Raw genomic sequence first — 16,364 nt, 5'->3', positions numbered from 1 at the left:
TGTGCGTTAGAAGGGGAGGGATAACTTCGGGATCTATTGACCAATTTGAACTGAATTCAACAGGGGATAAAAGGTACCAGAGACACTGAGCTCCTCTAACTTCAGCTGAGTGCAGAAGCAGGTCCCAAAATAATACCTGGCCTGAACCATGTGTCTATTCTCACGGCTGGCAGGGCTCCGGCTCATTGATGTATCAACCAGCGTCGGCCTCCAGCACACCTGTAATGCTCAGCCAAGTACACACCACGTGCCGCCATTTCCTTCTCCAAATGGCAGCAGAATGAGGGAATCGTGGCAGAGACAAACAAAACAGAGAGAGAAGAGTCCTGGAAGGGCACACCATTAAGTGATGGCTACCTTCTGTTGCTTAACAAAATGACCAGGCATTTTACTCATTTTCTGACCCCCTGGAGAGCAGACAGCTCTCACAGGCCAGATAACTAAGTGTTCAGTGCGGCTACTGGGGCAGAGCCTCAAAAACACTCAGCAGAAACCATGATCCGGTGAGATGCCCTGGCCAGATCTTCCTCTGCCATGTTCCATATCCCACACTTCCTGAAAGCCCTTCTGCCTAAGGCCCAGCTACCCAGAAAAGTCTGGCCAACGATAGTTGAACCACCTCTATTACACCTCTGCAACACCCGATATGGACACTGTGACTGCATGGGGCTTTCTCCTGGTGTTGCTCCACTAGTTGCCAAAGCACACTTGGGTAAAGAGTCTCTCTCTTCTAAAATAACTGTTCTCTCAAGTAGCGTGGTTCTCATACTGGTTTGCAATCTCACCATCTCATAGGCAAGCCTTTTTTCAGAGCCAGGATGGCAAATGTGGTTTTTTGGAGACCTCCTGCTGAGGTGCCGTCTGCCTGGTCTGCCTCTCCCACCACACACTGTGAGCAAGGCTTCCCGTGCACAAGGTCACCATGCTCCTTTACATGCAGGCTCACCAGTCTTGTGTCTTGCACCAGCCTTTCGATACCCAAACAGAAGCAAAACACTGTCCCACTGCAAACACAGCCCCAGATACCCTTCTGTACTCCCATGCACACTCCCACTACAGTGTCAAGTGCTACCAACCTTTTGCTGATTGGGAACAAAGCCAGAAAGACACTGTGGGTGGCAGAACAAGGACATTACCCTTCACATACTGCCCCAGCCCTCCACCTTGCAGAAGACTGACATGGGAAGACCCAATCCAGGCCCCATCCAAGAGGGCAGGAGGAAGATTTAATTGCCCTGGCTCACTCAGGAGTCCTTCACCTGCACATGGTGTGGGGCAGACATTACCCCTTGGGTTGTGAAGTGTAATACAAAGCATGGGGAAGCCACCTTAATGATTCCAAAAGCTAACAAGACCCTTGAACTTTGCATCCTACTACATTATCCCATAACAAGATTACACAAACAGGCACACAGACCTACATGTGCCCTGCTCTTGACTATCATCCTAAATTATTCCAACCCATTACAAACAAGCCACATAATTCAGAGCCTGCTCTGTTTCTGTATTTCCAGTGGAAACCCAAATTCATGGCTTCCCACAGTCTCACCATGTCAATCCTCATCCAGCTCAAAAAGAGCTGTGATTTGAAATAACTCAATCTGGGAAGCCATGCTGGTAAAGGGGTTAGAACAGCAGACAAAGATGCTCTTGAATCACTTTCAGCCAGAACTTAGCAGTGCTTTAACTTGATCACTCTGTTAATGATTTTAGCTGAGTACGTTCTGCTTTTCTATGATTAATGAGAGTCCTATTCTTCTCCCTCTTAGCTCCTCTTCTCACCTGTTTTTCTTCCATGCAATCTCTTCTAAAACAAAAATACATCGAGCATCTGAGCTGTGGCAGATGAAGTAAAATAAATCCTTTGTCCTTAAGGAGCCATATCAATAAGGGACAGGAGTCAGAAAACTTGCGTCCCAACTTCAGTTCTGATCAGCAGCACAACACAGAGCAGATCCCTCCTTTCTTACATGCCTCAGTCTCTCAAAAAAAAAAAACAAAAACTAATACTACTGACCTTCCTTTTAGCAACCTTTGAAATACACAGCTGAAGTAGGCAGCATAAGAGCTTTATAAGTACAGACCTGTTGTCACCCTGTAAGCACAAAATTGACAGGGTTTGGTGGTAAAGGACAGGAAGCCTAGAACAGACAAATGCCAACGAATACACAGCCATTCGCCCACCTACCTTGTGCAGAAAGAATGTCCCCACCAGTATTCTGACAGAGGCAAGTAAGGACTGCAGACAGGCGGCCCTGTTTGCCTGCACCCAGTGGTATTGATTACACAGGGAAGGGGGGATTTTCCAATCAGGCAGAAACAGCAGGGAAAGGCTAACAACCAATTAGAGCCCCCACTGCTTCCTCCCTGCACTTATGAGGTCCTAAAGCACTTTTGGCAAGAGCTAAATAATCATGTTTTATACATCTTCTTCCACCCAACAGCTTTTGCAAATATCCATCCATTTTAAGCCTCAGCAACAGCCCTGCATGCGAGTTAACTCTCCCTTGCAGATAGGGAAGCCAAGGCAATGCACACCCCCATTACGCACAATGGCAAGTCCAAAAATCATGAAGACAACCTGCATGCACAGCCTGCTCTCCTCTGGCACCCCAAGGAAGCACATCTAAACACAACTCACGCTTTTCTCTCTGCCTTGAAAGCCAGCAGGAGCTCTGTGCTCAGGCCTTCCACTCCCCTAATCCCTCACTGGAGTCCTCTACCAAATCCCCACAGGGCTCAACGCATTTCCGGAGCGTATCAGCAGCATCACTGTCCACTGGAAATGTATCGGCAGTATCCACACATTATAGATTGGCGTAGTGTCTGAAGCAGTGCCAAAGCAGTTGCTTGTAGGATCCCAAGGCCTTTAGCCCATCATTGACTTAAGTGATTTGCTGTGGCTCAGTCCTACTTTTGACAAGTTCCAACCATCCATTTTAAACCCAAGGACACTGGTAAATGCAACCACTTTTCCCAGGAAGAAATGTTATTTTGTCCCACCGTGCAGTGGCTGGGATGAATTCCAGTCCCTTCTGTCCCCCCACGCTCACAAGAAAGAAAAGGAGAGAGGAACAGAAACACTAAGATCTGTTTAACATCCTCAAGTTGCTCAAAATATTGTGGAATCCTGAGTGGCAGGGACCTGTCAGGACAAGTGCATCCTCTGCAGATCAGGCACTGGGGAGAGAGGCAACAAAGCGCAGCTCCCCTGCCCTCACCTACCAGCTACAACTGGTGTAGGAGAGGGAGAAGATCGGTAGCAAAGTGGGTTTATCAACAGCTATCCTTGGGTGCTAGTCCTGGAGACAAAACGGGGCAGATGCACAGTACTCACTGCTTCAGTCAGGAGCAGCCAGGATTGCTGCTTCCTGGCACTGGAAAGGTTAACACCATCCCTTCTCCCAACCCAGCAGCACTGCTGGCAGGTGCTGGGGGGATGCTGGTGGTTTTATAGGCACAAGGGGACCGGAGCAGCTGAGACACCCCAGCATTGGGAGTCAGGAAAAGCCTGGCAGAAATTAGAGATGACACAAAAGGGAGATAGTATCAGCTGTGAGGGGGGTGAAATGCTTTACCACGGGCCAGTGCATGCCACGACTATTTTCCTCTCGCAGAGAGAACCCCTGACAGCAGGAGTTTCACAGAGTCAATGACTCCAAGCGGGTTTTGGTATCAATATTTCAGCAGCATCCGTCTCTCCAGGCCCCGGCTCCCCTCCCCGCCCGCTGCAGTCTGTTCCTTCCCTTAGCAAATGCCCACGCTCCCTCTAGCGCCCAGCTCTGCTTGTCACACGCCACCAACCCCGCACCCTTTCCTACAGCCTGCACCCCAGGGTGTCCAAATCACGCTGGAGCTAATTAAAAGTGATGCTATTTTGGGCACAGAGGCCCTGTAGGGCTCTGCAGATCTGCCTGGCTAGCGTGTGTGTCGCATAGCAGAATACGACGAGGAGAAAACATCGTGACAGCCTCAGTGTCAGGGACCCTCCGTGAACAAGAGGACTTTGCCACTCATTTTGGTGGGAGAGCAACCAGGTCTCCTTCAGGACTGAGAGGGAGTGGGGAAAAAGAGAGGTTTGACTATTCAGCATCAATCTTTTCTGATTTTTATGGTATGCTGGGACTCTGCTGGCCACAAGGGCTGGGAATTGACCCTAAAATTTCCATTGCAGATTATTTATCAAATATGTTTAACACTCACACAGCCAGTCTCTTCAAACATGCAGCAAACTTTATTCAGTTCCCTCAGTCTCACAACACCCCATAAAGGCAGGAAAGGAAATACTGCCATGCCCTTCTTTTTGCATGGAGGAAACATTAACAACGATGCTGCAGTTTTCCCTGGACATTAAGGGGAAGTTAGGATTTGGGAATTTGTTTGCCTTGGATTCCTGCAGGGAGTTTAAGCAAACCGAGAAACTTGCATGCAAACGTGTGGCTTCAGCAAAGCAGTATTTTCCAACTAAGGGTTATTTCAGCTTAAAATCCCTGTTGGGCTCTGCCAAGTACATCACCAGATCAGTCTCTAGCATGGCTTACAGTTTGGGTCAAACTCCCACCTCCCAGAGCCAACCAAGAGAGACGGAAGGGTTGTGTACAAGAGAGAAGGATGCTCATCCACCCACCGCCCTGTGGCTGTAATTCAGAGAAAGTAAAGGGCCCACAGGTCTCCTTGCTGTACTGCCCCATGTTTCCTCGCCTCCGTACTCATTTTTCATTCTTACCTTGCACATTTCACTACTGTAGGATACTGCAGGTTGAATTATCAACTACAGTAAACTGGCCTAGATCAATCCTACATTAATTTACACTAAGGATACAACCACTTTGCTGCCTTGGGGACTTTCTGCATTTACAGCATTCAGTGCTTCTCAAGGAACATGTCATTTGATTTAGTGTCTCGATTAGAGGCAGGTTGGACTCCACACCTTCAAACACTGATTCTCGATGGAAGCTAAACTTGACCAGATCCCAGCCAAACCCAAGCCTTAACTCCATAACTACATTTTCCTTGCAATTGTCCTGTCACCAACCCCACCCATGAGCTCAGGCTTGGCCTTCAATCCTGAACAGACCTGGATTTGTAAGAGAGTAGTGACTCAGGTAAGCACATACTTCTCTCCTCCATTCTATCTACAGACATCCTGGGAGCTTAAGGAGCATGACACTATGGTATGACTTAAGTAAATTCTTGACTGTTTACCAGACTGGCTTCCAGTATCCTTTAGTACAACCAACATTAAAGATTTTTGCTCCTTAACCTATGCTTTGCCCGTTAGATGACACTGATTTCGTATTTTCTCTAAAATCTCTACTACAAATCCAGCTATAAATCTGGAAGCTCTCAGAAAGTTTCATCTTCCTGCAGCCTTGCATTTAAGAAAACATTTGTCTCATCTCACCTCCCCTTTGGGAAAAATTTCTCCTGCCTAACATCAATTATCTGTTCAAACCCATTTTCAAAATACTTTGTCATCTAATTGGATGAATGTTTTCCACAAAAAAAAAATTAAATGAAGAATCTCATAGCTGTTTCTGTTTGCATTTAAATCACTGTGAAAGCTTAGCCTCAAATCCTAAGCCTCATCCCTGAGCTTGAAAAAGTCAGAGTACTGAGGCCTGAAAGGAAACTGATGACGGGCACCTAGAACACAAGCAGTTCTGTTACTGAGCTCTGAGCTACAAGAACATCGACGCTTGCTGTGCTAGACACGGTAATGGCCCAGGGAATCTGCCAGCTTCACGGGATCCACAAGCAACATCAAGGCTCATCCACTGGACATCGACCTGACTTTGCAATGGGACCAGTCTGGAGAGAAATAACCCAAAAAAATATTTTCAGACACCTTCTTCCTGCACTACTGACTCAACACAACCATAAAAGCAACTGCCATGCAAGAGTTTTGTTTTTATTTCCCCATCTTCTATTTGAATATTAATTAAAAATGGATTGGTAAAGTCCTGGAGAAGAGCTTCAGTGGCAAACTTCATTACTAAAGGTAGTGGAGAAGTGGAAATGCATCAAGACATTGTGATACAGCCGGCCTACCTCCAATGGCAATGAGACCACAACCTAGCCAAAAGCCATTTGAGAAAGAAACAGTCTAGAATAGCAATTAAAATATCTACTAAATGCAGTGCAATTAGTATAATTGCTCTGTCACCATCTTGCACTCTAGGAGTAAACATTTTAGACTGAAATCCAACTGGACTGTTGGAGCAGTTACCCATGGCTGACAACTAAATGCAGCATTGCCTGCCTAAAGGTTCATTTTCTCCCCTTCCTCCCTTCCAAGCACAGCAGTCTATTTGGAATTGCAAATATTGCCCACCTTGTTCTGCCCATCACACACTGCATTGCTAGGCATCTTAATGAAAAACTACCTGGCACACAGCAAGCCCATCAACCTCCCCAGCTTGTAATTCTCCCTGGGAGTGAATAATGTCTCAGCATCAAACCAGCAGTACATTAGCAGATCACACCAGAACACTGCCAACAGCATTCAGAAGAATCATTCCCGGAAGAGACAGGCTTCACTGCGAGAACTTGTACAACCTGCTTTTCACTGCCAGCCCTCATAGCTTGCACAGGGTGAAGGAATAGGATCAGTGGTAGCAGGAGGAAAAGAATCGCAGAAGTCCATTCAGAGCAGGGTTGTCACTACCAGATGACGTCTACATAAGTATTGAAAATCTCCAAAGACAGAGATTCCCAAAACTTTCTGACGCCTTGCTGCACCACTTTCTTTGACAAGAAACTCTTCCTAATGTCCAATCTGACATATATTGTGGCTGTTGCCACATGGTATATCCTCTTCAACCAATAAGATAAGCTGCATCTTCTTTCTAACTCTACTTCAGGTGGCCACAGGCCACCGTAGTACTATTAGCCTCCTCTTCACCAGAGTCTTCTCCCAAAGACATCTCCTATTCCCAGTCTTGCAGTGAATCTTGCAACCATGTTAATTCTAGAGATGACGGCCACAGGCTGACCGGACCTCTGGACAAAACAGTGTAGCATGGCTGACAAGATAAACAAGGCCCCGGTCCAGTCTCTCGCCAGCTCTCACTCTGCCTTCCCCAACTTTCAGAGCCTGGATCACGCTGTAAGCGTCAACGCAACTGTGTCGTCTGCACGAGTAGCAGCTATGTCGCTTAGACACACTATCCTCCTGCAGATTTATCTTCTGCACTGCTGCACTGCACTGAGATAAAAATATGCACCGCTGACATTTTTCCTGTAGCATGAAAAACCCAACCCCTAGGATCATATGAGAACTTGGCCTGGCTGAAGCAACCTGCAATGTTGCACATGCCTTAGACAAATGCCATCTGCTGCTCTTACAGTGGCATTGTAGTGCATTTCCCCATCTCTGTGTCTGAAGTTTGCCTCTGGTTACTAGAAAGGCAAGGGCATGTACATATGGGATAGCTAAAGCTCACTATGATGATAAGCTGAGGCCTCTCATTGGATAACGGATTGAAAAAGTCTTCTAGAGGTTAAAAGAAAGTTAAAATGCGCATCTTTGCTTCTTATATTAAAAAAAACCACCCACAACACCACAGAATTTGTAGCACTTCAATCATGGAAAAAGCATGAACAGAATTAAGTGCTTCCTACAAACAGCTACATTCATCAGAGTGACAACTCTGAAACCTAATGACAACAGTCCCTGTCTACCATTCCACTAGTGATCATATCAGGAGAGTAATCTGAGTAAGTGTGTTTTATCCATTGTAGCTTGTTGAAATCTCTTGAAAGAACTATTGTCAAGAAACAAGATAGTGAGATTTAAAGCTGTAACAGCATTAAAGGTGCTGCTACTTATTTTTGAAGGTCCTTATCCTAGCAGTCAGGGAGAGAGGAAGGAAGAAAAGATAATCTGAGGAATCAGATCATCTTCATAGGAAGGTTGGAGAGAGCATCTGGTGAGCAGAACGAGTTAAAATTTCATGCAATAATATAACCACCTAGAGAGGGGGAAAACAAGTGTAGAGGATACAACTGTTCACCGAATGGCACCTTTGTACACAGTGTGTGTTCAGAGAGGAATGGCTTTGAAAAAATAATGGCTTGCAGATCTTCTGGGAATAATAGTAGTTTTCACTAAAAATTGTCCTTCCTTCAGAAAAGCCTTAGAAAGAAAACATTTTACCTCATCTCTACCAGGTCCCTCAAGAGCTCCAGTATCCTCTCTCAATAAATGCTTCTATTAGAGCAGACTGATGCTTGAAGCCCAAGTACAAGTCTCCTTTTTCTGATATCAGACCCCGCTGAATTAAGCCAAGTCCCCTTCCCAAGAACACAAAGAACAGAAACCTAATTTCTACACAGAATAGTATTTTTGCATTTTCCTATCGATTTCCACTTGAAGATCTTCAGGTGTTGTACAAAGTAGAAATGAATTCTGCTCCACACCACCACTTTGTGGTAGCTAAGTAGTACTATCCTCATTTAACATGGAAGAGGAGATCCAGAGAGGTTAATTGTCTTTCCTAAGGTCACACAACAAGCCTCTGGGCAGGACAAAGCAGAGAACCCAAATTCCCCAATCTCAGCAGCCTTTTGCCTCTATCCTAATCCTGACCTCACTATCTGCAAATGGAGAGAACAAAAGTTTGTTGCCTGAAAGGGATTATTTTTTAATAAGTTAAACCGAGGTTTGAGGGACATGGGAGAAAAGGGGAATAGGAGACAGAAGGAGAGTTGCTCTTAAAATCATAAAAAAAAAAAAAAACAGAGGAGGTTTTTAACGTTCTAGGTAACAGGACATGCAGCAGCTGCAAAGATGTTCCTTTTATGGAGTGTCTGTAGATCTATACATCCCAGTAAAAACACCATTTTTTTATTACCATGCTTTGCTCTTCTCTGCAAATCCATCCAGCTGTTAGGAATCCCCCACCACTAACGCCCAATTTGAAATACATGGCTTCATTGCATGAAATCTGATTCATCGTGTTTTTAATAAATCGTAAGAGACAAAAGCTTAAGTTTTGAAGCCTGTTCAAGTAACAGGGAATTAGTAAAAGCAAGATATACACCTCTTTACTGCTTTGGTAGCCTGAAAACAAAAGCATACAGACACGTCCTACCTGCTCTCCTAGGTCCATCTGCCATAACCATGACACATGAGTTAGGATCTTTTGTCCATTTTCAATACACCTTCCTGCTGCTTTACATCTACAGTGACCTAAGAAAATACATGCTCTGAGGTGAGAGACTAGGAACCAATGTAGCTGACAAAAGAAGCCACAGTTTCCCTGAGTGACCTTGGACAAATTGCTTGACGTTCCCGTGCCACAGCCAGCCCAACAGTAGAATTAGGTAAAAACTGAACTGCAGTGAAAAACAGGCTTTGGATTGAGCCTTCTTTGCTAATAAATGAAAGGACCAGGTTCAAGCATTTAACTTCCCCTCTACACTGTTTAAAAAAATTCCAATGAATCACGAAACGCAGTGTGTTTTCTCCAAGAGACAGGAGAGAAAAAGTCGCTAGATGCTAAACTTCTTATTAGAAGAATCAGGAAAAGGTAATACTAATATTTATTAACATCCTTGCTTTTCCTTCCTACAAACACCACACTGGCAATAAACACCAGCCTTTTGCTTATGCTTGTGCTTTTGAGTTGGAAGCTTTCAATGCAGGGTATCTTGAGGTGCAAAATCTTAATGGAAAGTCGTGAACAATCAAGACATTTTCCTTTATTACCCTGCTCAGACACCTGGGGTTAAAGAATAAAGGAAAGCAGTTATTTAAATGGCATATTTCTATAAAAGAAACCAAGGAAGGAGGGAGAATTTTGTGAAAATAACTTTCTGATCTGCACTTTAGAAAAAAAAATAACCTTTCTTTCCCCTGCAAATGCCTACAGAATGAGTTTTCTCTGCTACTTTAACCAGAAATACTCAAAACTATTGGAAATCCATGCTGGGAAGGGATGGAGGGGATTTTAGCTTCTTTTCCTCAACATCCCTTGATTCAGCACCAAAATGAAACAAAAGAGAGGGCATATAGGTTGTTTTCTTCAGTACATGCCATGTTACATTAAAAATAAATAATGCTAGAGACAACTGTAGTGCTAAAATAGACCGTGCAGCTGTTTTCTCTTGAATGTTTGCTTTCATCTTTAATGACAGTGGAATTCGTGTCTAGCAAACACAACTACCTTTAAAATTGGGTAAATCGAAGTAACATCTACATTGCTGTCAGAATTATTGCCTAAGTAATAATAAATAGATAAAAAAACTTCCAGACAAAAAAATAAAGAGGTGTTTGAATTGCATATTATGAAGCTATAGCTGATGCGTAGATAGAGAGAGAGAGAGAGAATTTGCTTTTTAATGACTAATCCGTTTCATGAAGAATGTATCTGAAAATCCAGCCAATCTGTTTTATGCTGTTAATTGCTTTATGCCCATTTCCAATAGTGATAAAACAATAAAAGAGGCATTTTCAAGGCAGTGACAAACTGTAACAATCAGAATAAAGGGAATATTGTCACCAGACATAAAGGTTTCCTGAAGTCCTTTAGGTTATGCCTGTTCTGAGACTTTACATCAGAGTGGAAACAGTATTTCTGATACCAAGTTAAAAGAAAATTTAAGTTCTGTCCACAGCCATCTGTCAGGCGTTGCAAAGCAGGGTGCGAGGGAGGGCCCTACACTATCACGGCACGATGGCGTGTGGGCTTTTGGGACACCCCCCACACGCACACACAGTCCCACAGGCTTTCAGGGACACCTCAGCTACTTGTTATTTTTGACTTCAGGGAAAAGGCATAAGATGCCGTCGATTTTTTATAAACTTTTCACTGTACTCGCACTACCTGCCTCCATTCAGAGCCCCTTAACGTGCTGTGGGGCTTTCCACCCCTTAATGAATTAATGGGATCTCTCCTGTCGCCAGCACGCAGAGTGAGGGAACAGGAGGGCTTTTCCACCACCACTGTACATCATTCATTCCCTGGCACAGAGGCAGCGCAGCGTGCCGAGGTGTATATTACATACGAAGAGAGAAAGGGGACCCAGCTGTGCAGGCACATGGGACAGACTGGAGCGGGCCGCCGGGGGTCTTCCCTGCGCAAGGGAGAAGGCTCCGGGCAGCCCGGCCCCTTTGGCAGCGCTCCGATCGCGCTACCCCGGGGATCACAGCTTTGCCTTCGGGGCCGGGGGGGGAAAGGTGTTCCCATTCTCCTTCCTCTTTTCCCAGGACAACTTTTCTCTCTTTTTCTGCGGCCATCGCTCCGTGTCCCCCGCCCCCCCTACCCGCAGCAATAAGAGCAAGGTGCCCGCCGAGCGCCCCTCTCCTCCCCGCACCCCCGGCCGCAGCGGCAAGCGCGGCACCATCCCGCCCCGCCGGCAGGCGCACGGCTCCCTCCCCGCCAAGCCGAGCCGGGTCGAGTCGGGTCGGTGGGACGATACTCACGCTGCTGTTGTGCCCGGACCAGTGCACCATGGCTTGGTTGTGCGCCGCATCCCCGGTGAGCGCGAACGTGGTGCTGCTCAGCCTCAGCTCCTCTGCCCCTCGCAGCCGCGCCGCTCTCGCCTCCTCCAGGGGCCCGCGGGGCTGAGCCCTGCCGCCGCGCTGCCCATCGGCCGCGGGCATCCCCCGGCCGCCGCCCGCCGGCAGCGCCCGGCGCCCCTCGCTGCTCCGCCGGGTCCGCGGCGCCGCCGGGCCCCGTCCCCCGGGCGCGCCGCCGCCCGCCCCCGCCGAGCGGAGCGCCGCTCCCCGCGGCTCCGCGCGGCCCCCCGGCTCCCCGCCCGGCAGCGGCTCCGCGGCGGCCGCCGCCCCGGCCGAGCCCCGCGCTCGGCCGCCCGGCCAGCTCCGTAATCCCCGCGGCGGCGGCTGTCGCTGCTCCTGCCTAAGGCGAGACGCGGAGGACGGCCAGGAGGGCGATGGAGACGAGCAAGATCTGCAAGTTATTTCGGCGCCGGTGCAACACCAAGAGAGAAGTAAGAGCCATGTCCAGGCGAGAAAAACGGTGTGGCAGGTCGGAAAGCAGTTAGTCCCCTTCTCCATGCCTTTGCGGAGCGAGTCGGGGGGCTTGGAGAGGGAGGGGGGACGAGGCGCTGCGTTTAGGGCTTCTTTTTTTTTTTTTTAATGAGAAAGGGGCCGGATTCTAATTATAATAATTATTATTTGCAAAAGGCTTCCCTTTCTCTCGCTCTCCTTCTTTCTCTTCCCCCTTTCTCAGCCTCTGAGCCGATGACCAGGAAAAAAAAAAAGAAAAAAAAAGGCAAGAAGGAAAAAGAAAAAAAAAACCTCTCTCCCCAGTAGTTGGATTCTGTTCCTTACTGTTGGTGGATTTTTTTTTTTTTTTTTGAAAAGTGCTTTTCAGTGAAACTGTTCACGTTCGAGGATTTGATCAAGTGAGCGGGTAACACCACACGGGGGGAGGAGCCCCGAGCCTTGCCAAGGCGCCGCTGAAATACACCACCGAGTCACCAGCCGCGCCGCGCCGCCGGGGGCCGGAGCGGGGCCGGGGGCGGGAGCAGGGCACCGCGCCGAATCAGCTGGAGCATTACCCAGCCTTTTCTCCTGATTTGGTATGTGTGCTCCTGACTGAGACAAAGCAGCCGTCATTCGCTGTTTCTCCTGATGTATATTTACGTATACTCGTATCTACAGTAGTGTAGGTATTCCTCACCCTCTATACATCTGTATATATGTATGCACAAAGGCTGGGTAGGGGTAAGGGGCATAAGGCAACGCAGCTGGGATGAGTAGCTCCTGGGAGACTCCCCGTGTGTAACTGTACCCACGGACTCAGCCATCCGGCAGCCCCGCTCCGGAGCCGGCCCCGGGCATGGGAATGTGCCCGTCCCGAGCGGAGCCTCCCGGCCGTGGGAACCCGCGCGTGTGCGTGGGAACCCCAGCAACCTTGCCCCCGGCCAGGAAGGGAGACTAGCAGGATTTGCGGGGCAAACAACCAAGAAAGGGCAGTATCTGCAGGCAGCTCACTGCAGCAGCATCTCGGGACTGTGTCGGGAGAAGGAGCGAGGGAGATGTATTTCTTTAGGTCATGGCAGTGCAGCGCTCCCATCGCAGGGATGAAACATTTCCCCCGGCCAGGACCCTTGCTCTCGGCTGGCAAACCCCAAGGAGCCTTCGCAGCTTCAGCCCCCGGACAAGGTGTGAGTAACCGCACGGCGCGAAGGGGAGAGGGCAAGCTGCCGCCTCCCACGGCTGCGGGACGGCCCCCGTCCTCCCGGGGGTCACCCTTGCCGTAGCCATCCGTGCCTGTGCCACGTCCCTCCGGAGCGATTCATTGCAGCAACACGTCGGCACTTTCTCTTCAGATCAAACCCACGGTCGACCTTTCCCCGTTCTCCTCCTCCCTTTGAAAAGTGTCAATAATTAGTGTTTTGTTAATCGTCCCACCCTCCCACTTACCACATCAGCCATTCTTTGCCGCCCAAGGACGGATCCACCAACTACACGGCTCCCCCCGCGGTCTCTCCCCCCGCACCGCCAGTCCCAGAGCGGGGCCGGCTCAGCAGTTTCTCCTCCCTAACGCGGGTTTCCCAGGGCCGGCGGTGGCTGTGCTGGCGCTGGGCGAGCGGGGGGCTTTCCCTGCTCAGCCGTTGCCTCGCGCTTGGCCACCTCCTGCTGCAAAGCGGCTACCTGGGGCTGGGGAGGTCTGTGCAGCCCGGCTGCCGCTCGGGAGAGCGAGAGGCGAGTTGGAGGAGGGAAGAGGGGACTGCGAACACCGCTGGCTGTTGCAGACGGTGGGAGAGCTGCCGCTAAGTGGCTGTCCTGCGGGAGTGAAAAGAGGGGCCGGGGTGGCAGCGGGTTTGCAAAGAAAAGCGGTAACAGGTCCGGGAAGGGGGGTGCAGAGCGAGGCGGTGCACAGTGAGGGCCCCTGCCCACGGCACGGCCGTGCCTGTGAGCCGCAGATCCCGACGCAGAAAGTGGGAGGGGGGGGGCAGGGGAAGCAAATCACCCGCCCCCAACCCAACGGATGTTATTTCTGGCTTGGAACCGGCTCCTTTTCAAAGGACACTGCCAGAATGTTTAGGAGGTGACATTTCATTTGTGTGGGAGCAGTGACGTGGGCCTCAGCCAGCGCTGAGCCACAAACGGCGGGCGAGGGGATGGCACAAGTTACACACACCTGTGGCAGGAGCTCCTCTGCATCACAGAGCCGGGCCAGCCCCACGACGGCACCCTCCTGCTGCTTGGAAACATGGTAAGGGGAACGGGAAGGACCTCAACTGTCTCCCTAGATGGACTGCTGCAAGAACAGTGTCCCCAGGTATGTGGCATCAGTGGCACGTGTGCCACCCCTGTATCTTGGCATTGCTGTGCACTGTGAAGGGATGCACTGCCCACCTAATGTCATCCTCCTACAGTTAAGCAGCAGCTGTGACATGCAGAACTTGTCCTTGTGTTATGATTAAAGTTTCTCCAGTCCTTCTGAACCCAGCAGCAGCTCACTGCTGCTCCTGAAGATCTCTGCGTGTCCCCAAACCCTGTCACCACAAAGTAAAAGCTACTGTGGAGCTAGCAATTGCCACTGCTTAGCCATTGTGCAGTCCATCCAGTCCCATTTATCTTCTCAGCCTTGCTGGACACTGTTTAAGACCTTGTCCTTGTTCACATCTGGATCAGCCACTCATTTGTGCAGCAGCATCCCTGACTTCGTGACCAAAGCCCACCCACACCAGGACAGGACTTGTGGACACATCTCCTTTCCCAAATCCTGTCAGCACACGGCATTGCTTTGTATCCACCACATCACTCTTTGTCACCACAAGAGCCCAGCTGTGCTGGACATGGCACACACTGTGATAGGCTTCACACACAGGTGTGTTCACCAGCACATTCTTTAGGGCAGTACTTTTACCACCCCAATAGTAGGTCTCTCCTACCCCGCAGACTGAAGAGCTGTTACTTGCAACTAAAATCACCCTCTGTGACCATCGTCGACACCTGCCACACTCAGGGACAATCCCAGACATTCAGTTCATACTACCCCAAGCCTTAATTTCTCAGACAGATACCCACAGGAAGGGCTGGTGTTTCTAAAGAAAATCCTAAAAACCCTTCATCAGTGCCTGCTTATTACTGTTAAATGACAGGATGCACAGCTGAAGTCCCACTGATGATGTGGGACTGTCTATTAAGATCTCCTCACTCCGGATCTCCTGGCCCTTAGCAGAGGCCTCAGTGCCAAAGAGAGAAGCAGCAGTGCTCTCTAATCCCTTCCCTTCTCTAGAAGACAAAGGTAATGTGAGCAACACCCCCATCTCCTGCACGATTAGCGAACTGCGTGCCCATAACCAGCACACAGAAAAGGGGCTTTTCCAGTTTGTACCATCCCTGTTGCAGGAATATCAGGTTTGCTTCAAAACCTGGCCTCGTGCATGACACGGTGACAGTGAGGACGTCATTTGACAACGCTAGATTTGCACAGTCTATATCCAAGAATAGAAATGGAATAGTCCAACACAGTATGCATTACAGGCTGTTTTAATCCCTGGTCTAATCCATTACCATCTGCTTTAATCCCTACCCAGCTGCAAACATCCATTCAAAGAAGCAGGGGTTGGTGTTATATTCTGTTGGACCATGCTGATTTTTAATTGATGTAAGGCAACCATATGCCATAACACCAGGCAATGCAGTAGATTTCTGAGTAAGAAAGTAGGTAAATGTTCTGGAAGGCAAATTGTGGCGCAAATGTAAAGTAGCAGAACATGCCTATAACCAAGGGGGAGCTGGGTTCAATTAAGGAGAGAAAGACAATTGGGGGAGTTATGTTTGTTTGGAGGGGATGATTTGGATGGAAGAAGTCTAATGACACTATCTAAAAGAAAGCAACAAATAGAGCCTGGCAATCATTTCATGCCAAAGCCTTCTAAAGCAACATTGATCATTTGGGGTTTTCATTTTTTTTTTCCTATTCTGTAACTTTCATTTGGAAAAAAAAAAAATTACGAAACCAAAGAGTTAACTCCTATCACACATATCAATAACTTTACCATCACTGCCTCCACCTGCTCCCCAGTACCCCCATCCCTTCTGTTTTGCCCAGCTCTGCCCCTCATTGCTCCATGCCCCTCTCGTCCTGTAGGACTGCACACACCCAGGCCACCCTGAAGCCCCAGAGTGTGTCTCCCAGTCACTATCACCTCAGGAAATTCCTGAGTGGGAGCTGGAACCTGAAAGAAAGGGGAGGGGAGTTGGGGAAGGGATCATAAGAGGAAAATTTAGAGTGGGGAAAAAAAGTAATGTCCCAGCTACATGGCACTCTTCACACACACCCTCCCCCGAAGGTCTCCTGCACTACTCAAGCCCTCCCAAGGGGGGAAATCCCACATGTACTAAGAGAAAAATCAATGCCTGCTTCAGTTAACTC

At 48.7% G+C, this 16,364-nt stretch overlaps 1 protein-coding gene across 1 annotated transcript in view; it reads right to left on the bottom strand.

The window, feature by feature from the left end:
* The window catches only part of SORCS3 (sortilin related VPS10 domain containing receptor 3), a 316,197-nt gene extending 304,175 nt beyond the window's left edge, over positions 1 to 12,022 (bottom strand). Inside the window, exon 1 of the mRNA XM_068397886.1 lies at positions 11,429 to 12,022. Within this exon, the coding sequence (XP_068253987.1) occupies positions 11,429 to 12,022 (594 nt within the window). The remainder of the gene's footprint in view (positions 1 to 11,428) is intronic.
* Positions 12,023 to 16,364: the final 4,342 nt, after the last annotated feature.

Source organism: Nyctibius grandis, chromosome 4 (assembly GCF_013368605.1).
Source record: "Nyctibius grandis isolate bNycGra1 chromosome 4, bNycGra1.pri, whole genome shotgun sequence".
Taxonomy (NCBI): domain Eukaryota; kingdom Metazoa; phylum Chordata; class Aves; order Nyctibiiformes; family Nyctibiidae; genus Nyctibius; species Nyctibius grandis.
The sequence above is the reverse complement of the archived record's forward strand: the minus strand, read 5'-3'. Positions and strand labels throughout refer to the sequence as shown.